We start from the raw sequence: 15,721 nt of genomic DNA, 5'->3' as shown, positions 1-15,721 counted from the left end.
TTATTGGAAGAATTATTACTTACCATTTTAATAAAAATAGTAACGAAAGATATTATTCAAATAGTTTTGTATTTTGATAAATAAAATAGTAAATAATTGTGATATTGCTATCAAGATTTAACTGTGTGATTTTGAGTCAAACTCATTTTGACCCGTGTTTCATGAGTAGTGATTCAACATGAATCCATCTCTCATGAGAATAAATGGAACACTTAGCATTCATTGGATCTAGGTGATGCTCACAAGGGTGAAGCACCGGGACTTCCCAGGAGGTCACCCATCCCAGTACTACTCCAGCCTAAGCGCGCTTAACTACAGAGTTTCCTCCATGGTTAAACCCAAAGCTTGCAACCCCATTTGCAAAACCTTCACCAAGTGTTGTGCCTTATGAACCATCCATTAGAAAGCCCCTTCAGCTCATCAATTGATAAGTAGGAGATCATTTTCACAGCAAGTCAAATTGTGATACTGCTATCAGGATTTAACTATGTGATTTTGAGTCAAACTCATTGACCCATGTTTCATGAGTAGTGATTCAACATGAATCCATCTCTCATGAGAATAAATGGAACACTTAGCACTCATTGGATCTAGGTGATGCTCACAGGGGTGAAGCACCGAGACTTCCCGGGAGATCACCCATCCCAGTACTACTTCAAATAAAAAAAATGTGATAAGTAATATACTTCGTAAATAGATGATAATATTTTGAAAGAATTATTTATTTAACTTTTATATTAAGAAAAAAATAACATTGTTTACTTTATATTTTATGGAAGACCTATTTTATTATTCAATTATAATTCAAAAAATAGTTGAAAAAGTTGTTTTGAAAAGATAAATTACTTCAATCAAACTTTTAAGTGATATTTATATTTACATTTCAAAGTTTTTTTTTGTTTTTTTTTACTTAAACAGTTATTTTATAGTTAGTTTATTTACTTAAGATTTATTGATATTCTATTCTATTTTATTTAAATAACAGCTATTTTATACTTTTAGTTTTATTTTAAAGATAAGCGACTTGTGTTTTAGCTTTTACTATTACTAGTATAGATATCTTAAATAAATCTATCTAAAGAAATGCCGATAGATATCCACTACAAAATAACTATAATTTAATTTACTACATCTAAAAATATTTATATTTCCTTTATCTCCATTTATTTAGTTTTTTTACTAACTAAGCTTTTTATTTTTATTTCTTAAAAAATGGATGATTTATATCTCCAAATATTATAATTTATACGGATATTTAATGTGGTATTTATTAAATTATTTTTTAAGTATATTCTATTTATGATAAGATTTAAACTTTTGACATGTAAATGGTTGTCAAATTTAACCTAGAAGAGTAAAAGTTAACATTAACACGCTCACACCATCTCACTCCCCCATTCTGCCATTGTAAAATGCCTATCGGCATTAATTATTATTATTATTTTATGTTGGCTGTCATAGTTTTCGTTAACCCTGTCGTGCTACTACACCCCACCACCACTAGGCATTATGGTGAACCATCAAAAGCGTATCTTGCAGTGCATCCATGTTGAACCATGCTTCTCTCCAAATACAGGCCGGGGCAGCACCTTTGTGCTGATCAGCAGCACACCCTCCACCCCTTGCTGTCATTGTAGTTATGCTTGTCAGTGTAATGATTATCATGCTCCATGAGTTTTTGAAAGCTGAAATCATATCACAAACTACACCAAACTTTGAATTCTAAAATAATTTTTAGCTTCTTCTCACTTAATTTCTAATTTGCTGACACTTTTTCAGAGATGTTGATGTTGTCGGCTAGTTCTTAAATGCAATTATGTTTTCATGTTTCAGAGACAGGTTTTATTGTCAACAAAAGAAATTGCATGTGTTTCTATTGCTTGATGAGATTTTTTACACAGAGACTTGAGCATTTCTTAATTGTTCATTAAGAACAAATATCAGATGCTAAGCACTCACATTTTTAGAGCAAAATTGAAGATATTTTATGATTGCAAAAGAGATCAGATGAAATATTACATGTACCATTCATCACATTTTGTACAATATTTGTTTATAACCAACAGCTTGCTAAACATGTTTTGAAAGCAAGAAACAGGAGAGCTACTTAAAAGCAGAAGAGCAACTAAACAGCGACAATGAAAACAAAAAACCCAACTAATTTTTCTTCAACATCATCTTGGAACGCTGAGAGTGTTGAACAGAACATTGTCTCATAAATATTAATTTCTCACTATATTGTAAAACCATAGACGTATACCATTTAGAGAGAACATACATATGTATTATTATAACCCTTCTCAAAACAAATGACATAGTTAATATGTCAAATTATTTACAGCTTCGAGACAGGAAAAGGTTCGCCAAAATTTCAGGGTTTTAAAAGTTTATAAGAGGTTTGGAAAATGGTTTTAAATAATGGAACACTAGCATCATAAAATTTTACCTATCACAAATTGCGTTTTTTCTTCAATTCATTTTCTTTCTGTCTAATCCACTTCATTGAAAATGGAAAGATAATTTTATTTATGGCTGGGTCTACAATCTGAGAATCTGAACAAATCATTTTCACACATTTCTTGACATTTGTTAGGTTTCTAAACCTTCATCGCTACAAAAATTGTGAACAGCTATGGCTAATCTAAATTCATAATTACCATATCCAGATTGATTAGGTTCAATCTGGCCAGACCTGGAATTTTCAGACCAGCTGGATTTTGTCCATTTCCTGTATAAATCTTGTTTCCACATTTCGAAAAACAATTGACCCCCTAAACAAATTGGAATTTGTAAACCTGGTAAACTAAATAGAACACATTGAGGATTTTATTCACTGTAACCAAGTTTAGCCAACTAGATAACTATGCATGTGACATTTGGAAGCAACATGGAAGCTATAGAGATGTGTAACTGTATGCTAATAGCACATATCTTGACCACATCTTTGGCATTAAATTCTCAACCAAACTTTGTCCAATGGTGGAAAATCATTTGAGTGGTGAGAAAGTGCAGGATTTTTTTAAGTCCTTGAAGCCAGAAGTATACACCTAGCATGTGACAGCCATGTGTTCAATCTTTACTACATATCTTGACAGTAGCTCAGGCATGTAAGCTTCTCAACCAAACCCTCTAAATAATTGAATTTGATTTTGCTTGAAAAGAAAGCATTTGATAATAAGTTATAACAAACATGCAGGGGTAAAAATTCATGTTCTCTGATTCTCATGACTTTTTAATTATGCTGCTTTCATGCATTGTCTCACACAAGATGAAAATTCAACCAACATGAAGAACCAAAGCCAATTCAATTTCACTGAGTGACGTGAAATAAAGTAAAGTAGAAAAGAGAATGCTGTCATCATCACACACACACACTATGGCAATAACATTACTAAATAGCCAGGGAAATGAAATTTATATAAATGCAATAATGCATTTTCTCAAATGTTCAACTTTTCATTACAAGAAACCAAATTTTCCTGTAAAAGCCAGATTATTTTGTAGTAATTGTAACCCACAAACTATTAGATTTATATTCAAATACAGAGAAAACTATTTCTCGAGTCGATTGTGTACAAGGTTTCTGGATGCAAAAATCTTGTACACAATCAAATCCAGAGACAACTTTGTATCTATATTGAATAAAGTTAAACACCACTTGAATCCTCCAAGACTCTCCTCCTATTAATACTGGATACCTTGGTGATAAAATTTCAAAAACAAAAAGCCTTCAACGAACACTCAAAAGTTTTCTGACAGTCTAGTTATCAACTGATAACAGAAGCTAAAATTAAAGGCAACAAGGACTGGATGAGCATATAATATTATAACAGTTTAAAATTTACCACCCATTTCTTCAAAGGAACTCAACTTTCATGCATAGCTATTCTTCAATTGAAATTCCTTAACTATAGGTCAGAAGATCTTTCGCATAAAAATACAACACTGACTTCTCATGTACAATCTTATATAGAAAAAGATAGTGATTTGCAGGTTGTTGGCTGGAGCAAGCATGCAACAAGATGCAAAGTCCCAAAGCTCCAAGTAAGATGTAAGTTGCATCTCGCATCTAGTGAATCCGATTGAATATAAGTTACAAGAACTGATAGATATTGCTGCTCTCTTGTTACCCACAAAAATGTGTGTTCAGCTATTTTAAGCTTCTCCTTTCTCAGAATAAATAACCAAGGAAACCTTTGTCCTTGACTTGAAAGCATTAATGAATGACTTTATAAAGTGAAGGTATTCATGTGGCAACAAATATTACTTCTTAAACATGCAAGCCAAAATACTCACCCAGAAATGAAGATCGAAAAGATATGGTGCATTAGAGATTATCTAAAACGATTTGACTTTCGGATTAGAATTCATATAAAGATATTTGCAATGGAAAAAGATGCAAGCAATTAAAAAGTCTATCATAATTACCAAGCCAAAAGCAAAGTAGAGACTCCAATCCAAAAGATATTTGCAATGGAAAAATATAGGTCAGAAGATATTTCGCATAAAAATACAACAACACCGAATATTACTTCTTAAACATGCAAGCTAAAATACTAACCCAGAAATGAAGATAGAAAAGATATGGTGCATTAGAGATTATCGAAAACGATTTGACTTTCGGATTAGAATTCATATAAAGATATTTGCAATGGAAAAAGATGCAAGCAATTAAAAAGTCCATCATAATTAACAAGCCAAAAGCAAAGCAGAGACTCCAATCCAAAAGATATTTGCAATGGAAAAATATAGGTCAGAAGATATTTCGCATGAAAATACAACAACACTGATTTCTCAAGTACAATCTTATATAGAAAAAGATAGTGATTTGCAGGTTGTTGGCTGGAGCAAGCATGCAACAAGATGCAAAGTCCCAAAGCTCCAAATAAGATGTAAGTTGCATCTCGCATCTAACAGTTACACTAGTGAATCCAATTGTAATTATTATAAGTTGCAACAATTGATAGATATTGCTGCTCTACTTGTTACCCACAAAAATGTGCGTTCAGCTATTTTAAGCTTCTCCTTTCTCAGAATAAATAACCAAGGAAACCTATGTACTTGACATGAATGCATTAATGAATGGCTTTATAAAGTGAAGGTATTCACATGGCAACAAACATTACTTCTAACACATACAAGCTAAAATACTTACCCAGATATGAGGACCAAAAAGATATGGTGCATTAGAGATTATCTAAAACGATTTGACTTTCGGATTAGAATTCGTATAAAGATATTTGCAATGAAAAAAGGTGCAAGCAATTAAAAAGTCTATCATCATTACTGAGCCAAAAGCAAAGCAGAAACTTGAAATTCATTACAGCATTGATATAAAATGATCTAAAAGGTGTCATCGAAACAGCACATGCCTCATAGAAATTACATCTTCCAAATCTGTGCAGAAAGTCATGCAGTCCTGTCCAAGGCCAATCGTATATTTTCCTTTGCTTACCCCATCAAAATTTTCCAGGGCATCCTGCAATGAGGGTAAAAAAACGGAATATAAAATAATGTTTTTGCCACAAAATTATTTGAAATGGGCCAAGATATTTTCATATTCAGCAGTTTATGGATCAAAATTTCTAATTCCTTTACTTAGAGGAGAAACATGAATTATAGAATTTATGTTCTAGGATAAAAACAAATTGAAATCAGCAGGGATGTCACATTTGATGAAATTATAGGTTGCAAATTATCCAAAGAATCTAACTTAAAAAATTAGGGAGAAAATTTTGAGAATTATCAAGATTTTGTTATGGTTGATCCAGAATCACCTTCAGAGATTCAGCGGAAGATTGCAGATTCAGAATTTTCATGTTGATCCACCTATTCACCTGATCCCATTGATATTTCAGTAGGTCCCAGTGCTACTCCAGCCAATAACAAAAGACCTTTATCGGCTAGAAACATTATGGAAGAAACTGAAAACTATGCAGCTCCTCATGGTACTTTTAGAGAAAGTAAGAGACCCCAAAATTTTGCTGGTTACATTGCATTAATAAGTCACATAATTGCATCAAAACCTTCTAGTGTTGAGGAAGCTTCTGATCAACAAGTATGGAAGGATGCAATGATGGCAGAGTATCAGTCTATTCTTAAGAATGATGTTCAGGATGTTGTTCAAGACCAAAAGGTAAGTTTGTGGTTTCTTCTTAAAGGTTATTTAAAATTAAACATGGTGTTGATGGTAGCATAGAGAAATATAAGGCTAGATTTGTTGCAAGAGGTTTTTCACAAAACAAAGGCATAGATTATGAGGAAATCTTTGCACATGTAACTTATTATACTTCTATTAAAACAATCATAACTATTGCAGCAGTAAAGGGGTGGAAACTTCACCAAATGGATGCTAAAACAACATTTTTAAATGGAGTTGTTAAAAAGGAAGTTTACATTGAACAGCCTGAAGGGTTTGTAATCCATGATAGAGAATCACATGTGTACAAGATAAAAAGGGCTTTGTATGGCCTCAAGCAAGCTCCTCGAGCTTGGTATGAGAGAATTGATAACTATCTCCTAAGTTTGGGTTTTCAAAAGAATGATGCAGATCCGAATTTGTATTTTCAAGCAAATGGTAGCAAAGTGTTGATCCTTGTGCTTTATGTTGATGATTTATTCCTAATTGGTGATGATGATCTTATGCTTAAATGTAAGAATGAAATTACTTCAGAACTTGAAATGAAAGATCTTCGATTATTGCATTATGTCCTTGGGCTTGAGGTGTGGCAAAAGTACAAATGGAATTATTTTAAGTCAAAGTAAATATGCAATATATATCTTGAAAAGATTTGGTATGTCGGATTGTAAATCTAAGTTTACTCCTATGGGAGCAGATCTGAAAAAATTATATGAGGATGCAGCTGATTCAAATTTGGTTGATCCTACCATGTATAGGCAGCTAGCTGGCTCCTTAATGTGTTTACTTAATACAAGGTTTGATATTTGGTATGCACTAAATACATTGAGTCAATTTATGTATGAACCAAAACAAATTCATCTTGTAGCAGCCAAACATGTTTGTGGAATAGTAGGATATGGATTAAAATTTTCATTAGATGTTGAGTTGGTCCTATAGGGCTTCTCTGACTCGCTGACAGGAAGAGTATTTCAAGTTGTTATTTCAGCTTGGGTTCAGCAATGGTTTCCAAGTGCAGCAAGAAACAAAGTTGTGTGGCTCAGAGTATTGTTGAAGCAGAGTATGTTGTAGGTTGTATGGCTGCAAAAGAAGTTGTGTGGCTTTGCAAATTACTTGTTGGTTTATTTGGACAGCTTACTAAACTTACTACAATTATGTGTGATAATCAAAATTGTGTGAAGCTTTCAGTTAATCCAGTGTTTCATGAAAGGACAAAATATGTAGAAATTAAATACCATTACTTGAGGGATATGCTTCAGAGAAAGGCTACTTGGACAGCTTACTGCACTTACTATGATTATGTGTGATAATCAAAGTTGTGTGAAGCTTTCAGTTAATCCAGTGTTTCATGACAGGACAAAATATGTAGAAATTAAATACTATTACTTGAGGGATATGCTTCAGAGAAAGGCTACCGAGCATAAGTATATTTCTACAAAAGAGCAGGTTGCAGACATTCCCACCAAACCACTTCAAAGAGTGAAGTCTTTCAGGAAAAGCTTGGTATTGTGGAGAAAGATGATCTTGCTGAGAGAGTCGCAGCTCCAATGATTCATTTATTGTTAATGAGTTCTTCTCTGCCAGGAAAGTTCGAGGTGAAATACCTTGTTCCACCCTCTGCCAGTAGGCATGGTAGTAATGCATGCTTCTCTAGGAGAAGTCTAAGGTGAAAGACCTAGATCCACCCTTTGCAAGTAGGTATGGTGGATCCACCCTATGCGAGTAGGCATGGCGGATATTTATTCTTCTCTGGGAAAAGTCTGAGGTGAAAGCCCTCGTTCCACCCTCCATGTGTAGACATGGTGGAAATCATGTGTGTGACTCCATGACTTAGTTGTTATTCACCCTCTAGGAATGGCCATGGTGAATGTTCTTTTCTTATATTTCACCCTTTAGGAGTAGCTATGGTGAATATTGTTACGTTGAGATAACAATTTTATTAAGAAAATATATGATGAGATTTGTGCTGCAATTATCTTTGTTTGCAGCTTTGTCCACTTGTCATGAGAAGGTTCTTTAAAGATCGCCTTGCTAAAAGGGAATGTTGAGATTTTTAGCTACAATAGAGATCAGCTTACCTATTTTTATTGTTGTTGATCCTAAATCCGTCCTTATTCTCAGTATTCATTGTTTCTGCTCATGCTTCTCAAATTAAAGATAAATTTTTATTATTTCCATTTGTGGCTTTATTCAGTTCACATTCAACTTGTTTCAAACTCTCTTCAGCTTTGTATATTGGCATTCTACGTATTTATTGCTGTGTCGATGTGGCAAGTATTATAATGATTCAGCTCTGATGACCGTCCACCTCAGCATTTACGGATGCTGTTTCATCTCTTCTTCATGTCTTTTGCTTTATTCACTTTGTAATGTCTAGCAGTAAATTAATATGATCACTGCTTTAGACATAGTCAAGTGTGTGGAGTTATATTTGAATTATTCAGACCAATGGGTTTCAAGGAAAGAAACTACCGTTTTTGTGGTGCAATATTTTTTTATCATATTCATGTGTTGAGATAGACATACAGAAGATATATCATGTAGCTTTCTGAGTTGTGAAGACTAGAGAAAATTCTCAATTTTGATCTCGATTATATACAAGCAGAAGTTTATGGTGTGGAATATATATAGAAGTTGTTCAATCTGATCTGAAACAGATAAATATTTTCTGATTATATTAGCACTGAGGTGTTTGGTTTGATTTATCCTGCAGAGAGATATTTTTGTATTCTGATTTATATGTGCTCAAGCAGTTCATATGAGTGTGTTATATCAGAGATTTTGTATTTTCTCTGATATAATGCATGATCATATTTGATTCTATGAAAAACTCTGATTTGTAATATCTTCTGAGATTCTAAATAAAGATATGGCATTTTTGGTGGGCTGGGTTGTTTCCCTCATTGAGGAGGGTTTTTCTGAGGATAATTGTTATTATAATTTTCTTGTCCTTGGTTTGTTCTATTTGTTCATTTTATTTCTGGTTCAAGAATTTAACAAAAATAATATCCTTGTTGAAGACAATATTTATTTCTAATAGATATATTGTGTCTCAATTTCCTTGATTTCTGAATTCTGTAATTTTCCAAATTGCTTTTTCACTTGATCTTCTCTTCCTACAAAATCGATTCTCATTTACATATTGTCATGGGAAAGGTCATACCTCTTCCTTATTATCTCCTTGTAAAGAGATGCACTTCTTCATTATGGAGCCCTACCTTGCCTCTTTATTTATTATTAATTAATTGCTGAATTATATACCTTGTTGGGTGGCTCTTAACAATAAATTCTCTTCATTATTGATTATATTACCCTGGTTGTACCTTATTTTGAAATGTTATTATATTATCTTTCCTTGGTCAGCCCGTATACATTGAGTTGGAATGTTAACCTTGGTCGGCTCCTTAAATTGTCTAGCTATTTCCTAGGTCTAAAGACTGCAATCTGTACTTAGTAAGGGTTGCCAAACCTAGTTTGGTGGGGTTATGACAACCCACCATGATAAATATTGTTTCCCTACTACATGAATTTACTGCAGATGCTATCTTTAAATCCAGGATACTTCTTTTAAATGGGATTGCTTCTTGATTGTGGATCTTGTTAATGCTATAGTGCAGTGATCGAGTTTGATGCGCTGCAGCTATAATAAAGGAAGATTTTTGGTTCATTTTTAAAAAGGACACTTTTGGTTGTGCTTTCAATACACCAATAAGTTGCAGGGTAGCCATTGATGTTAGCCCTGCTCATTTTAAGTGGTACAAGCATCCAAGATCAAAGAAAATTAATATAGCAAGTCATTTTTGTTGTGAAATGTCTCCACAGCAATGGCTTTATATTCAAGAAAGTCTCTAAGTTGCAGATAGAGATTTTCAGTTGCCACATCTGCTAGCACGAGTGTAACTCAAGGAGATGAGTTTGTAACAGCATTTTAAAACTACTACAAGTATTGTAATAATAGCTTTCATATCGCACGTGAATATATGCAATTCTATTAAAGCGTAATAAGTATGTTCTATTATAAATTTGATGATCGTCGTCGTGTCCAAATACAAAGCTTGTGATTGTCTAATTCCTATTTTTATTCATCTTAATGTGTTGCGACTCTATTACCCTCTAGACAAGGAACCACTCTAGAGCCATAAACAAATCTCACATCAAACAAAACATAAATCAACAATGTTCTATTATAAATTTGACAATCATTTGTCATGTCCAAATACAAAGCTTGTGACTTTCTAATTCCTATTTTTATTCCTCTTAATGTATTGCGACATTGTTACCCACTAGATAAGGAACCACTCTAGAACCATACACAAATCTCACATCAAATAAAACATAAATCAATAGTTTACTAGTTAGTTAATCCTTCCTATGCATCCAAGACTATTGATATAACTAGGGAATTATTCTTAAATGAGCATTTAGTGGATATGCTATATTTGGATCATGCTTTCACAATTGTATCATCTATATAGGGGCTATTAATCTATCTATCTTGATCTAGTGATTTTATTTGGAGGAAGATTGCAATTAGGTTTGAATGTTCATTTTGATTTATTTAAATACCTATTAAGATATATGCATAGGAATTCCATCCTAAGTCTAAGTTAAGCTTGAAGTGTGGAACTGATGACCCACTATCATAAAATTGACCTTTAACTCTCCATGCTTTGTTGATGAACCGATGTTACTTGCATGACAATAATGTCAACTGGCACCCAACACATTGAGTTGAAGCAAGATAGAACAATGGTTAAGTGTGACACTCAAAGTGCCAGTTGACAATAATGTCAACTGGCACCCAACACATTGAGTTGAAGCAAGATAGAACAATGGTTAAGTGTGACACTCAAAGTGTCATCAACTTGCTAAGAGCCTTACCTTTCATGCACAAACAAAGTACATTAAAATACAACATTATTAAGTTCAAGATAAAGTAGAGGATAAGAGTGTTATGATCAAGAAGGTGTATATATAGATGGATGCCCAAATGCTTTTACAAAGCCCATAAGCATAGGAAAGTTCAAAGGCTGCAAGATGGTTAGAGGGATCAACCCCTAGCATTTAGTTCACCATGTTGAGTGCCCCATCTAATTCTTACAATGTCAAGAAGAAGTGGTAGAGAATTTGGATAGGGAACTAAGTTTAAAAATACACCTCAGAGTCTAAGTCTAGTTGCAATAGCTTAATATTTTGTAATATTGTAAATATGGTACCCATGTGGAAAAGGGTGTCCTACTTGGATGGAATATTGAGCATATAGAGTAGGCACACTCTATTGTCTGTCATCAATCTTATGGCAATTGTAAGATGTTACTAAATTTTGACTAACTATTTATAAGTGTATATAAGAAGTGAATAACAAATATTACCAAAACTATATGGAGTGCTTGGGAATTACTTTTGAGTCCACTTAGTCATGGGATTCAAACTTGTTAATCAAAAGGTGCATTCTATTTGTAGGAATCACACGTCGAGGTGGAGCATAGTTATTGAATGGGAACCATCTTAACTTGTCTTTGGCTCATGGTTTTGAGCCTATAATTTTGGAAAACCATTTATGATTTCTTGAGTCTCTTTGGCCAATATTCACATGGGCTTAGTTTTTTTTTTTTTGAGTTTGGGTATTGAATATGATGCCGGACAATCTTGGGGTAGTTGGAAATCTTGTATGATGGAGTGGTTTTGATCTTGGAGTTGGAAAACTCAGTTAAAGAAGGTGTTTCTCGGTCACTACTAGGGAGTTCTTGGTTGTAGTTTTGCCCGAGGAACTTGGTGGCTAAAGGGACTCAGTGATGCTTGAGGTGCTCGGTTGATATTTTGCTTGGTGGAACTCATACTCAATTATGCTTGTATGAGCTCAGTAGACGTCTTGCTTAGTATGTTTGGTGATGCTTGGCTTGCTCAATGGTTGTTGTTGATGCTCGGTGATTTGGCTCACTAAATGGTGTTCTAGGGAGATTTGATTGGCCGACTTGGTGCATCTAATTCATGTTGCACATGATCGTGACATGGATCGATCGTGAGATGTGTGAGGACCTATTTGGGGTCTTAGTTCTTTATCCTATGTGCATTTAATGATTGTTGTTAGCCAACAAAGACATGTTATGTTATTTGGGTTCCAGATTATTCTATTGGTGGCCAATGTGTGGTCTTGCAAGTAAATAAGGAGGTTGGGTAGTGTTTAGGTATTCACTGAGGAGTATCAAAGATTCAAGTTGGGAATCTAGAGTTGCAAATTTGTGAGTAAAGCTAGTAGCTAAATGTGGGCTTAGGAAACAAGGAGAATGCTTGGTGGCTTGTGAGCACAAGTTTAGATCTTGCTTGAGGTTTCTACCAGATTATTGTTACATATCTAGGTTAGCTAGGGTTTGGGTTGGATCTTGAGGGATCTTGTAGAACTATTACTTGCTTTATATTTGGTTGCAACCGAGAAGGCCCTACAACCCAACATATTGCATGTAATTAGTTGTTTTATGAATAAAGAAGTTGAGTTTGGTATCAGATCTTGTTTCTTGTGTTGTGTTTTCATTATGTGGTTATTGATAGGGGCTTGGACATCTCCTTTGGGGATTCTCTAGGCCTTGCACTACATCAGAATATGAGATATGGGTATGGCAGAAAAGATTCCCTGGGGCATGTGTAAGGGTTCGTTTGTACATACATATATGTGTGTGTAAAAAAGGAAGGAAAGGAGCCTCTCTAGTTCAACATACCAGTCATTTGTTTTTGAGTTTAAATTTGGTTACTATAATATGGGACTACCTCATACTTCTTGTGGAAGGCACCTAATTATGCACAACGAGGCATACATACCTTGCCCCCCAGTGTGATTTGAACTCATTACCTCTCTTTCAAGAGCACAAGTTCTCCACCACTATACATGTATGTATGTATGTATGTATGATAATATGTGTATGTATGTATGTATATGTGTATCTATGTGTATATATGTATGTATCAATGTGTGTATGTTGTCCAGTGTTACCCAAGGGCACGTCCCTATCTTTTTCTTAGGTATCCTTGTCCCCGAAACATCTCGAACACAGGAGACACCCAGGGGGCATCGACTTTAACTTCAAGAGGGAATTTGATAACTTTCAAAATAACACAAATTTGGCATATGAATTCAACTATTTCTTATATTTTAAGGTTCTATTATGTATAAGTGCATGTTTTGTCCATGTTTGAATATGAATATTTTTAATTTCTCTACATATTTTACTTTTCCCTATTGTTATATAGTCGTCCCCTTTGTCCACCCCAAAGTTGCAAAAAATATTATTAATCCCAAAAACTTGTCCCCACATCCCTTGTCATACCCATCCTGAAAACTTGGGGTAATCTTGGTGTGTACATGTTCAAACATCAACGTTATAAATATGAAAAGAAGAGAGATACTAATAAATCCATAATTACCAATAAAATTATAAAATTATAAACAATATACCTTGTATACCATATTCATAAATTGCAAAAAATTAAAATACTGAAGTCTCAAAATGTCATCACACAATGAAGATTAAATGACAATTGACATTTAAGATTCAGATTTTCAGATTTCTTCGTCATAAGCATCATACACAGCCTAGGGTATTTTGTATTTTGCTTCTAAATATTTAAAGGCAATAAAGAGATACGCTTGGTATATCCATACAGAGACATAATGAGAATTGAAAAATAATGCAGATTTTATTTCATATGCATGCACATATTTTGGTAAATTTGTTAGGGCACGACCCTTGTGTATTTCTTGGATGCACGAGTTCCCTGTGGATCCTTCACAAAAGGCCAAGAAGAACCTAAACTGTCCCTATACAAGGCCCTAGGCTTTACCAGTAAATACCTGGTAACTTAGAAAAAAATATCATTAAGTTCAATCGATGTTATTCATAGCCTATTTCTGTAAGCAGCAACTTTGTCTTGTGAGGTTCATTCTTCTTATCCTCAAGGGGCTTGTAATAGTAAACTTGATTAGCAAATTAAATTGTTCAAGAAGTATGAAACTAAAAAGTGGTGGGTAGCCAAAAATTATTGACCTTATGCATCACCTGGATGCAGTAAGTGCTAAGTGGATGATTTACAGTTATAAAAAATGAGTTCTTCATGTAGATGGACTTCAAGATATGTAGCTGAATCTCAAAAATTTATGTTACACATAGATGCATTGCAGGAACACTACTTCTAGAAAATAGTACCAAATCTTATGATTATATGGGTAGCTTCGCAGCATGCTGGACATGGAATGTGTTACGATATGACCACCATATCACTACGAGAATGCATGTAGCAAGCTAGATCGCATTGATTATGGCAAGAGGCGCAGATTGAACTCTTGTGCATATCAAAAAAACAATCAGTGAAAGTGATGTGCAGTGTAATTTAACTAGAGAATCCCTGAAGAAGTTGCAACTCTCTCGCCCAGAGAAAATATGTACCCCAATAGCTTTTCCATGTCAAGAAAATAGTAAATCATGCTTATAGTTACTTAGTTCAGGTGACTGTCAAATTTATTCAGTGGAGGGGTGCTTCTGAAATCTACATCAACAATACCCTACCTCAATTTCAAGTCCTCTTGCCAAACTTTCCGAGCATAAGGATGTAGGTACTTCTTGCAATATAACAGGGAGTTTAGTGGATCGGTCACAAAGCAGAGCCCCATGACATGGATTCTAATTGGATTCCTATTACTTAGAGACATGCTGAAAGCATTCATATGTTTTGTTCCTAATCCCTATTTACCTTCATTTGTCCCCTCTATGGCTTTAGTATTGATCTAGACAAAAAAAATAAGTAAACTTTTGTCCCTAACCGTCAAAAATGTCTATCGGAAAGCATTTGGAGTAGCAACGATCCATGTTGTTCGCTTGTGTATATAAATGTAATTTCTCAGTTGCCTTAATTCAACAATGTGAGAAGCTCTAATCTAATTACTTCACTTCTATGATTAACCATATGACAGACAGCATGAACTATCAAAAACGTGTAAAGCTCTGTGGCTGATTAAACTTCAGATTTAGTATAGAAGACCAATGAAGCATTGCAAGGCGAAACCAACTACTATATGGGCATCAAGCTGGTGACCAGTAATTAGCAAAGAAGCAGTATGACGATCAAGCTCCTGGACCCAATTCAACCAATGTAGTGGGAAACTAATATGGAAAAGAAAAAGGCAGGGGACTGAGAAAGCTTTACAAACCTGCTGAACACATGTAGTGGGAAAGTAGACCTCCATGGCCAGAATCCCAACATTCTGCTGAAGCGACGCCATTCCGTTGAAACAACAAGACCAACGGCACTCACTGACGTCTCACTATGATTTTAACAACAAATATACCCACTGGCTGCTTTATAGACGGCCACTCCGAACTTGTCGGATATACATATAGACTTTATTGCCCCTGTCATCATGTGAGGAGTACTTCCTTTAAATATTTTAGCTCCAAATGAGATAACTCGAGTTGGCCTAACCACCAATCTAACTTCGTCAGGAATCTTTGCGCACGTGACAACTGGCTCCAACGTCTTCCTGGGAAGACTAAACATTAATTTGGTTAGGTGGAATGGTCACAAAACCATGTG

General features: G+C 34.5%; 1 protein-coding gene across 1 annotated transcript in view; it reads right to left on the bottom strand.

The window, feature by feature from the left end:
* LOC149575384 (hydroxymethylglutaryl-CoA synthase-like) overlaps window positions 1-15,456 on the bottom strand; it is a 35,880-nt gene extending 20,424 nt beyond the window's left edge. The window contains exons 1-2 of the mRNA XM_089815142.1: window positions 15,339-15,456; window positions 5,373-5,479 (exon numbers count right to left, since the gene is read on the bottom strand). Coding sequence (XP_089671268.1) covers window positions 5,373-5,479; window positions 15,339-15,410 — 179 coding nt within the window. The 5' untranslated portion in view covers window positions 15,411-15,456. The remainder of the gene's footprint in view (window positions 1-5,372; window positions 5,480-15,338) is intronic.
* Between the last annotated feature and the right edge of the window lie 265 nt (window positions 15,457-15,721).

This window comes from Cupressus sempervirens, chromosome 2, assembly GCF_028749045.1.
Source record: "Cupressus sempervirens isolate cs-2001-9-10 chromosome 2, ASM2874904v1, whole genome shotgun sequence".
Taxonomy (NCBI): domain Eukaryota; kingdom Viridiplantae; phylum Streptophyta; class Pinopsida; order Cupressales; family Cupressaceae; genus Cupressus; species Cupressus sempervirens.
The sequence above is the reverse complement of the archived record's forward strand: the minus strand, read 5'-3'. Positions and strand labels throughout refer to the sequence as shown.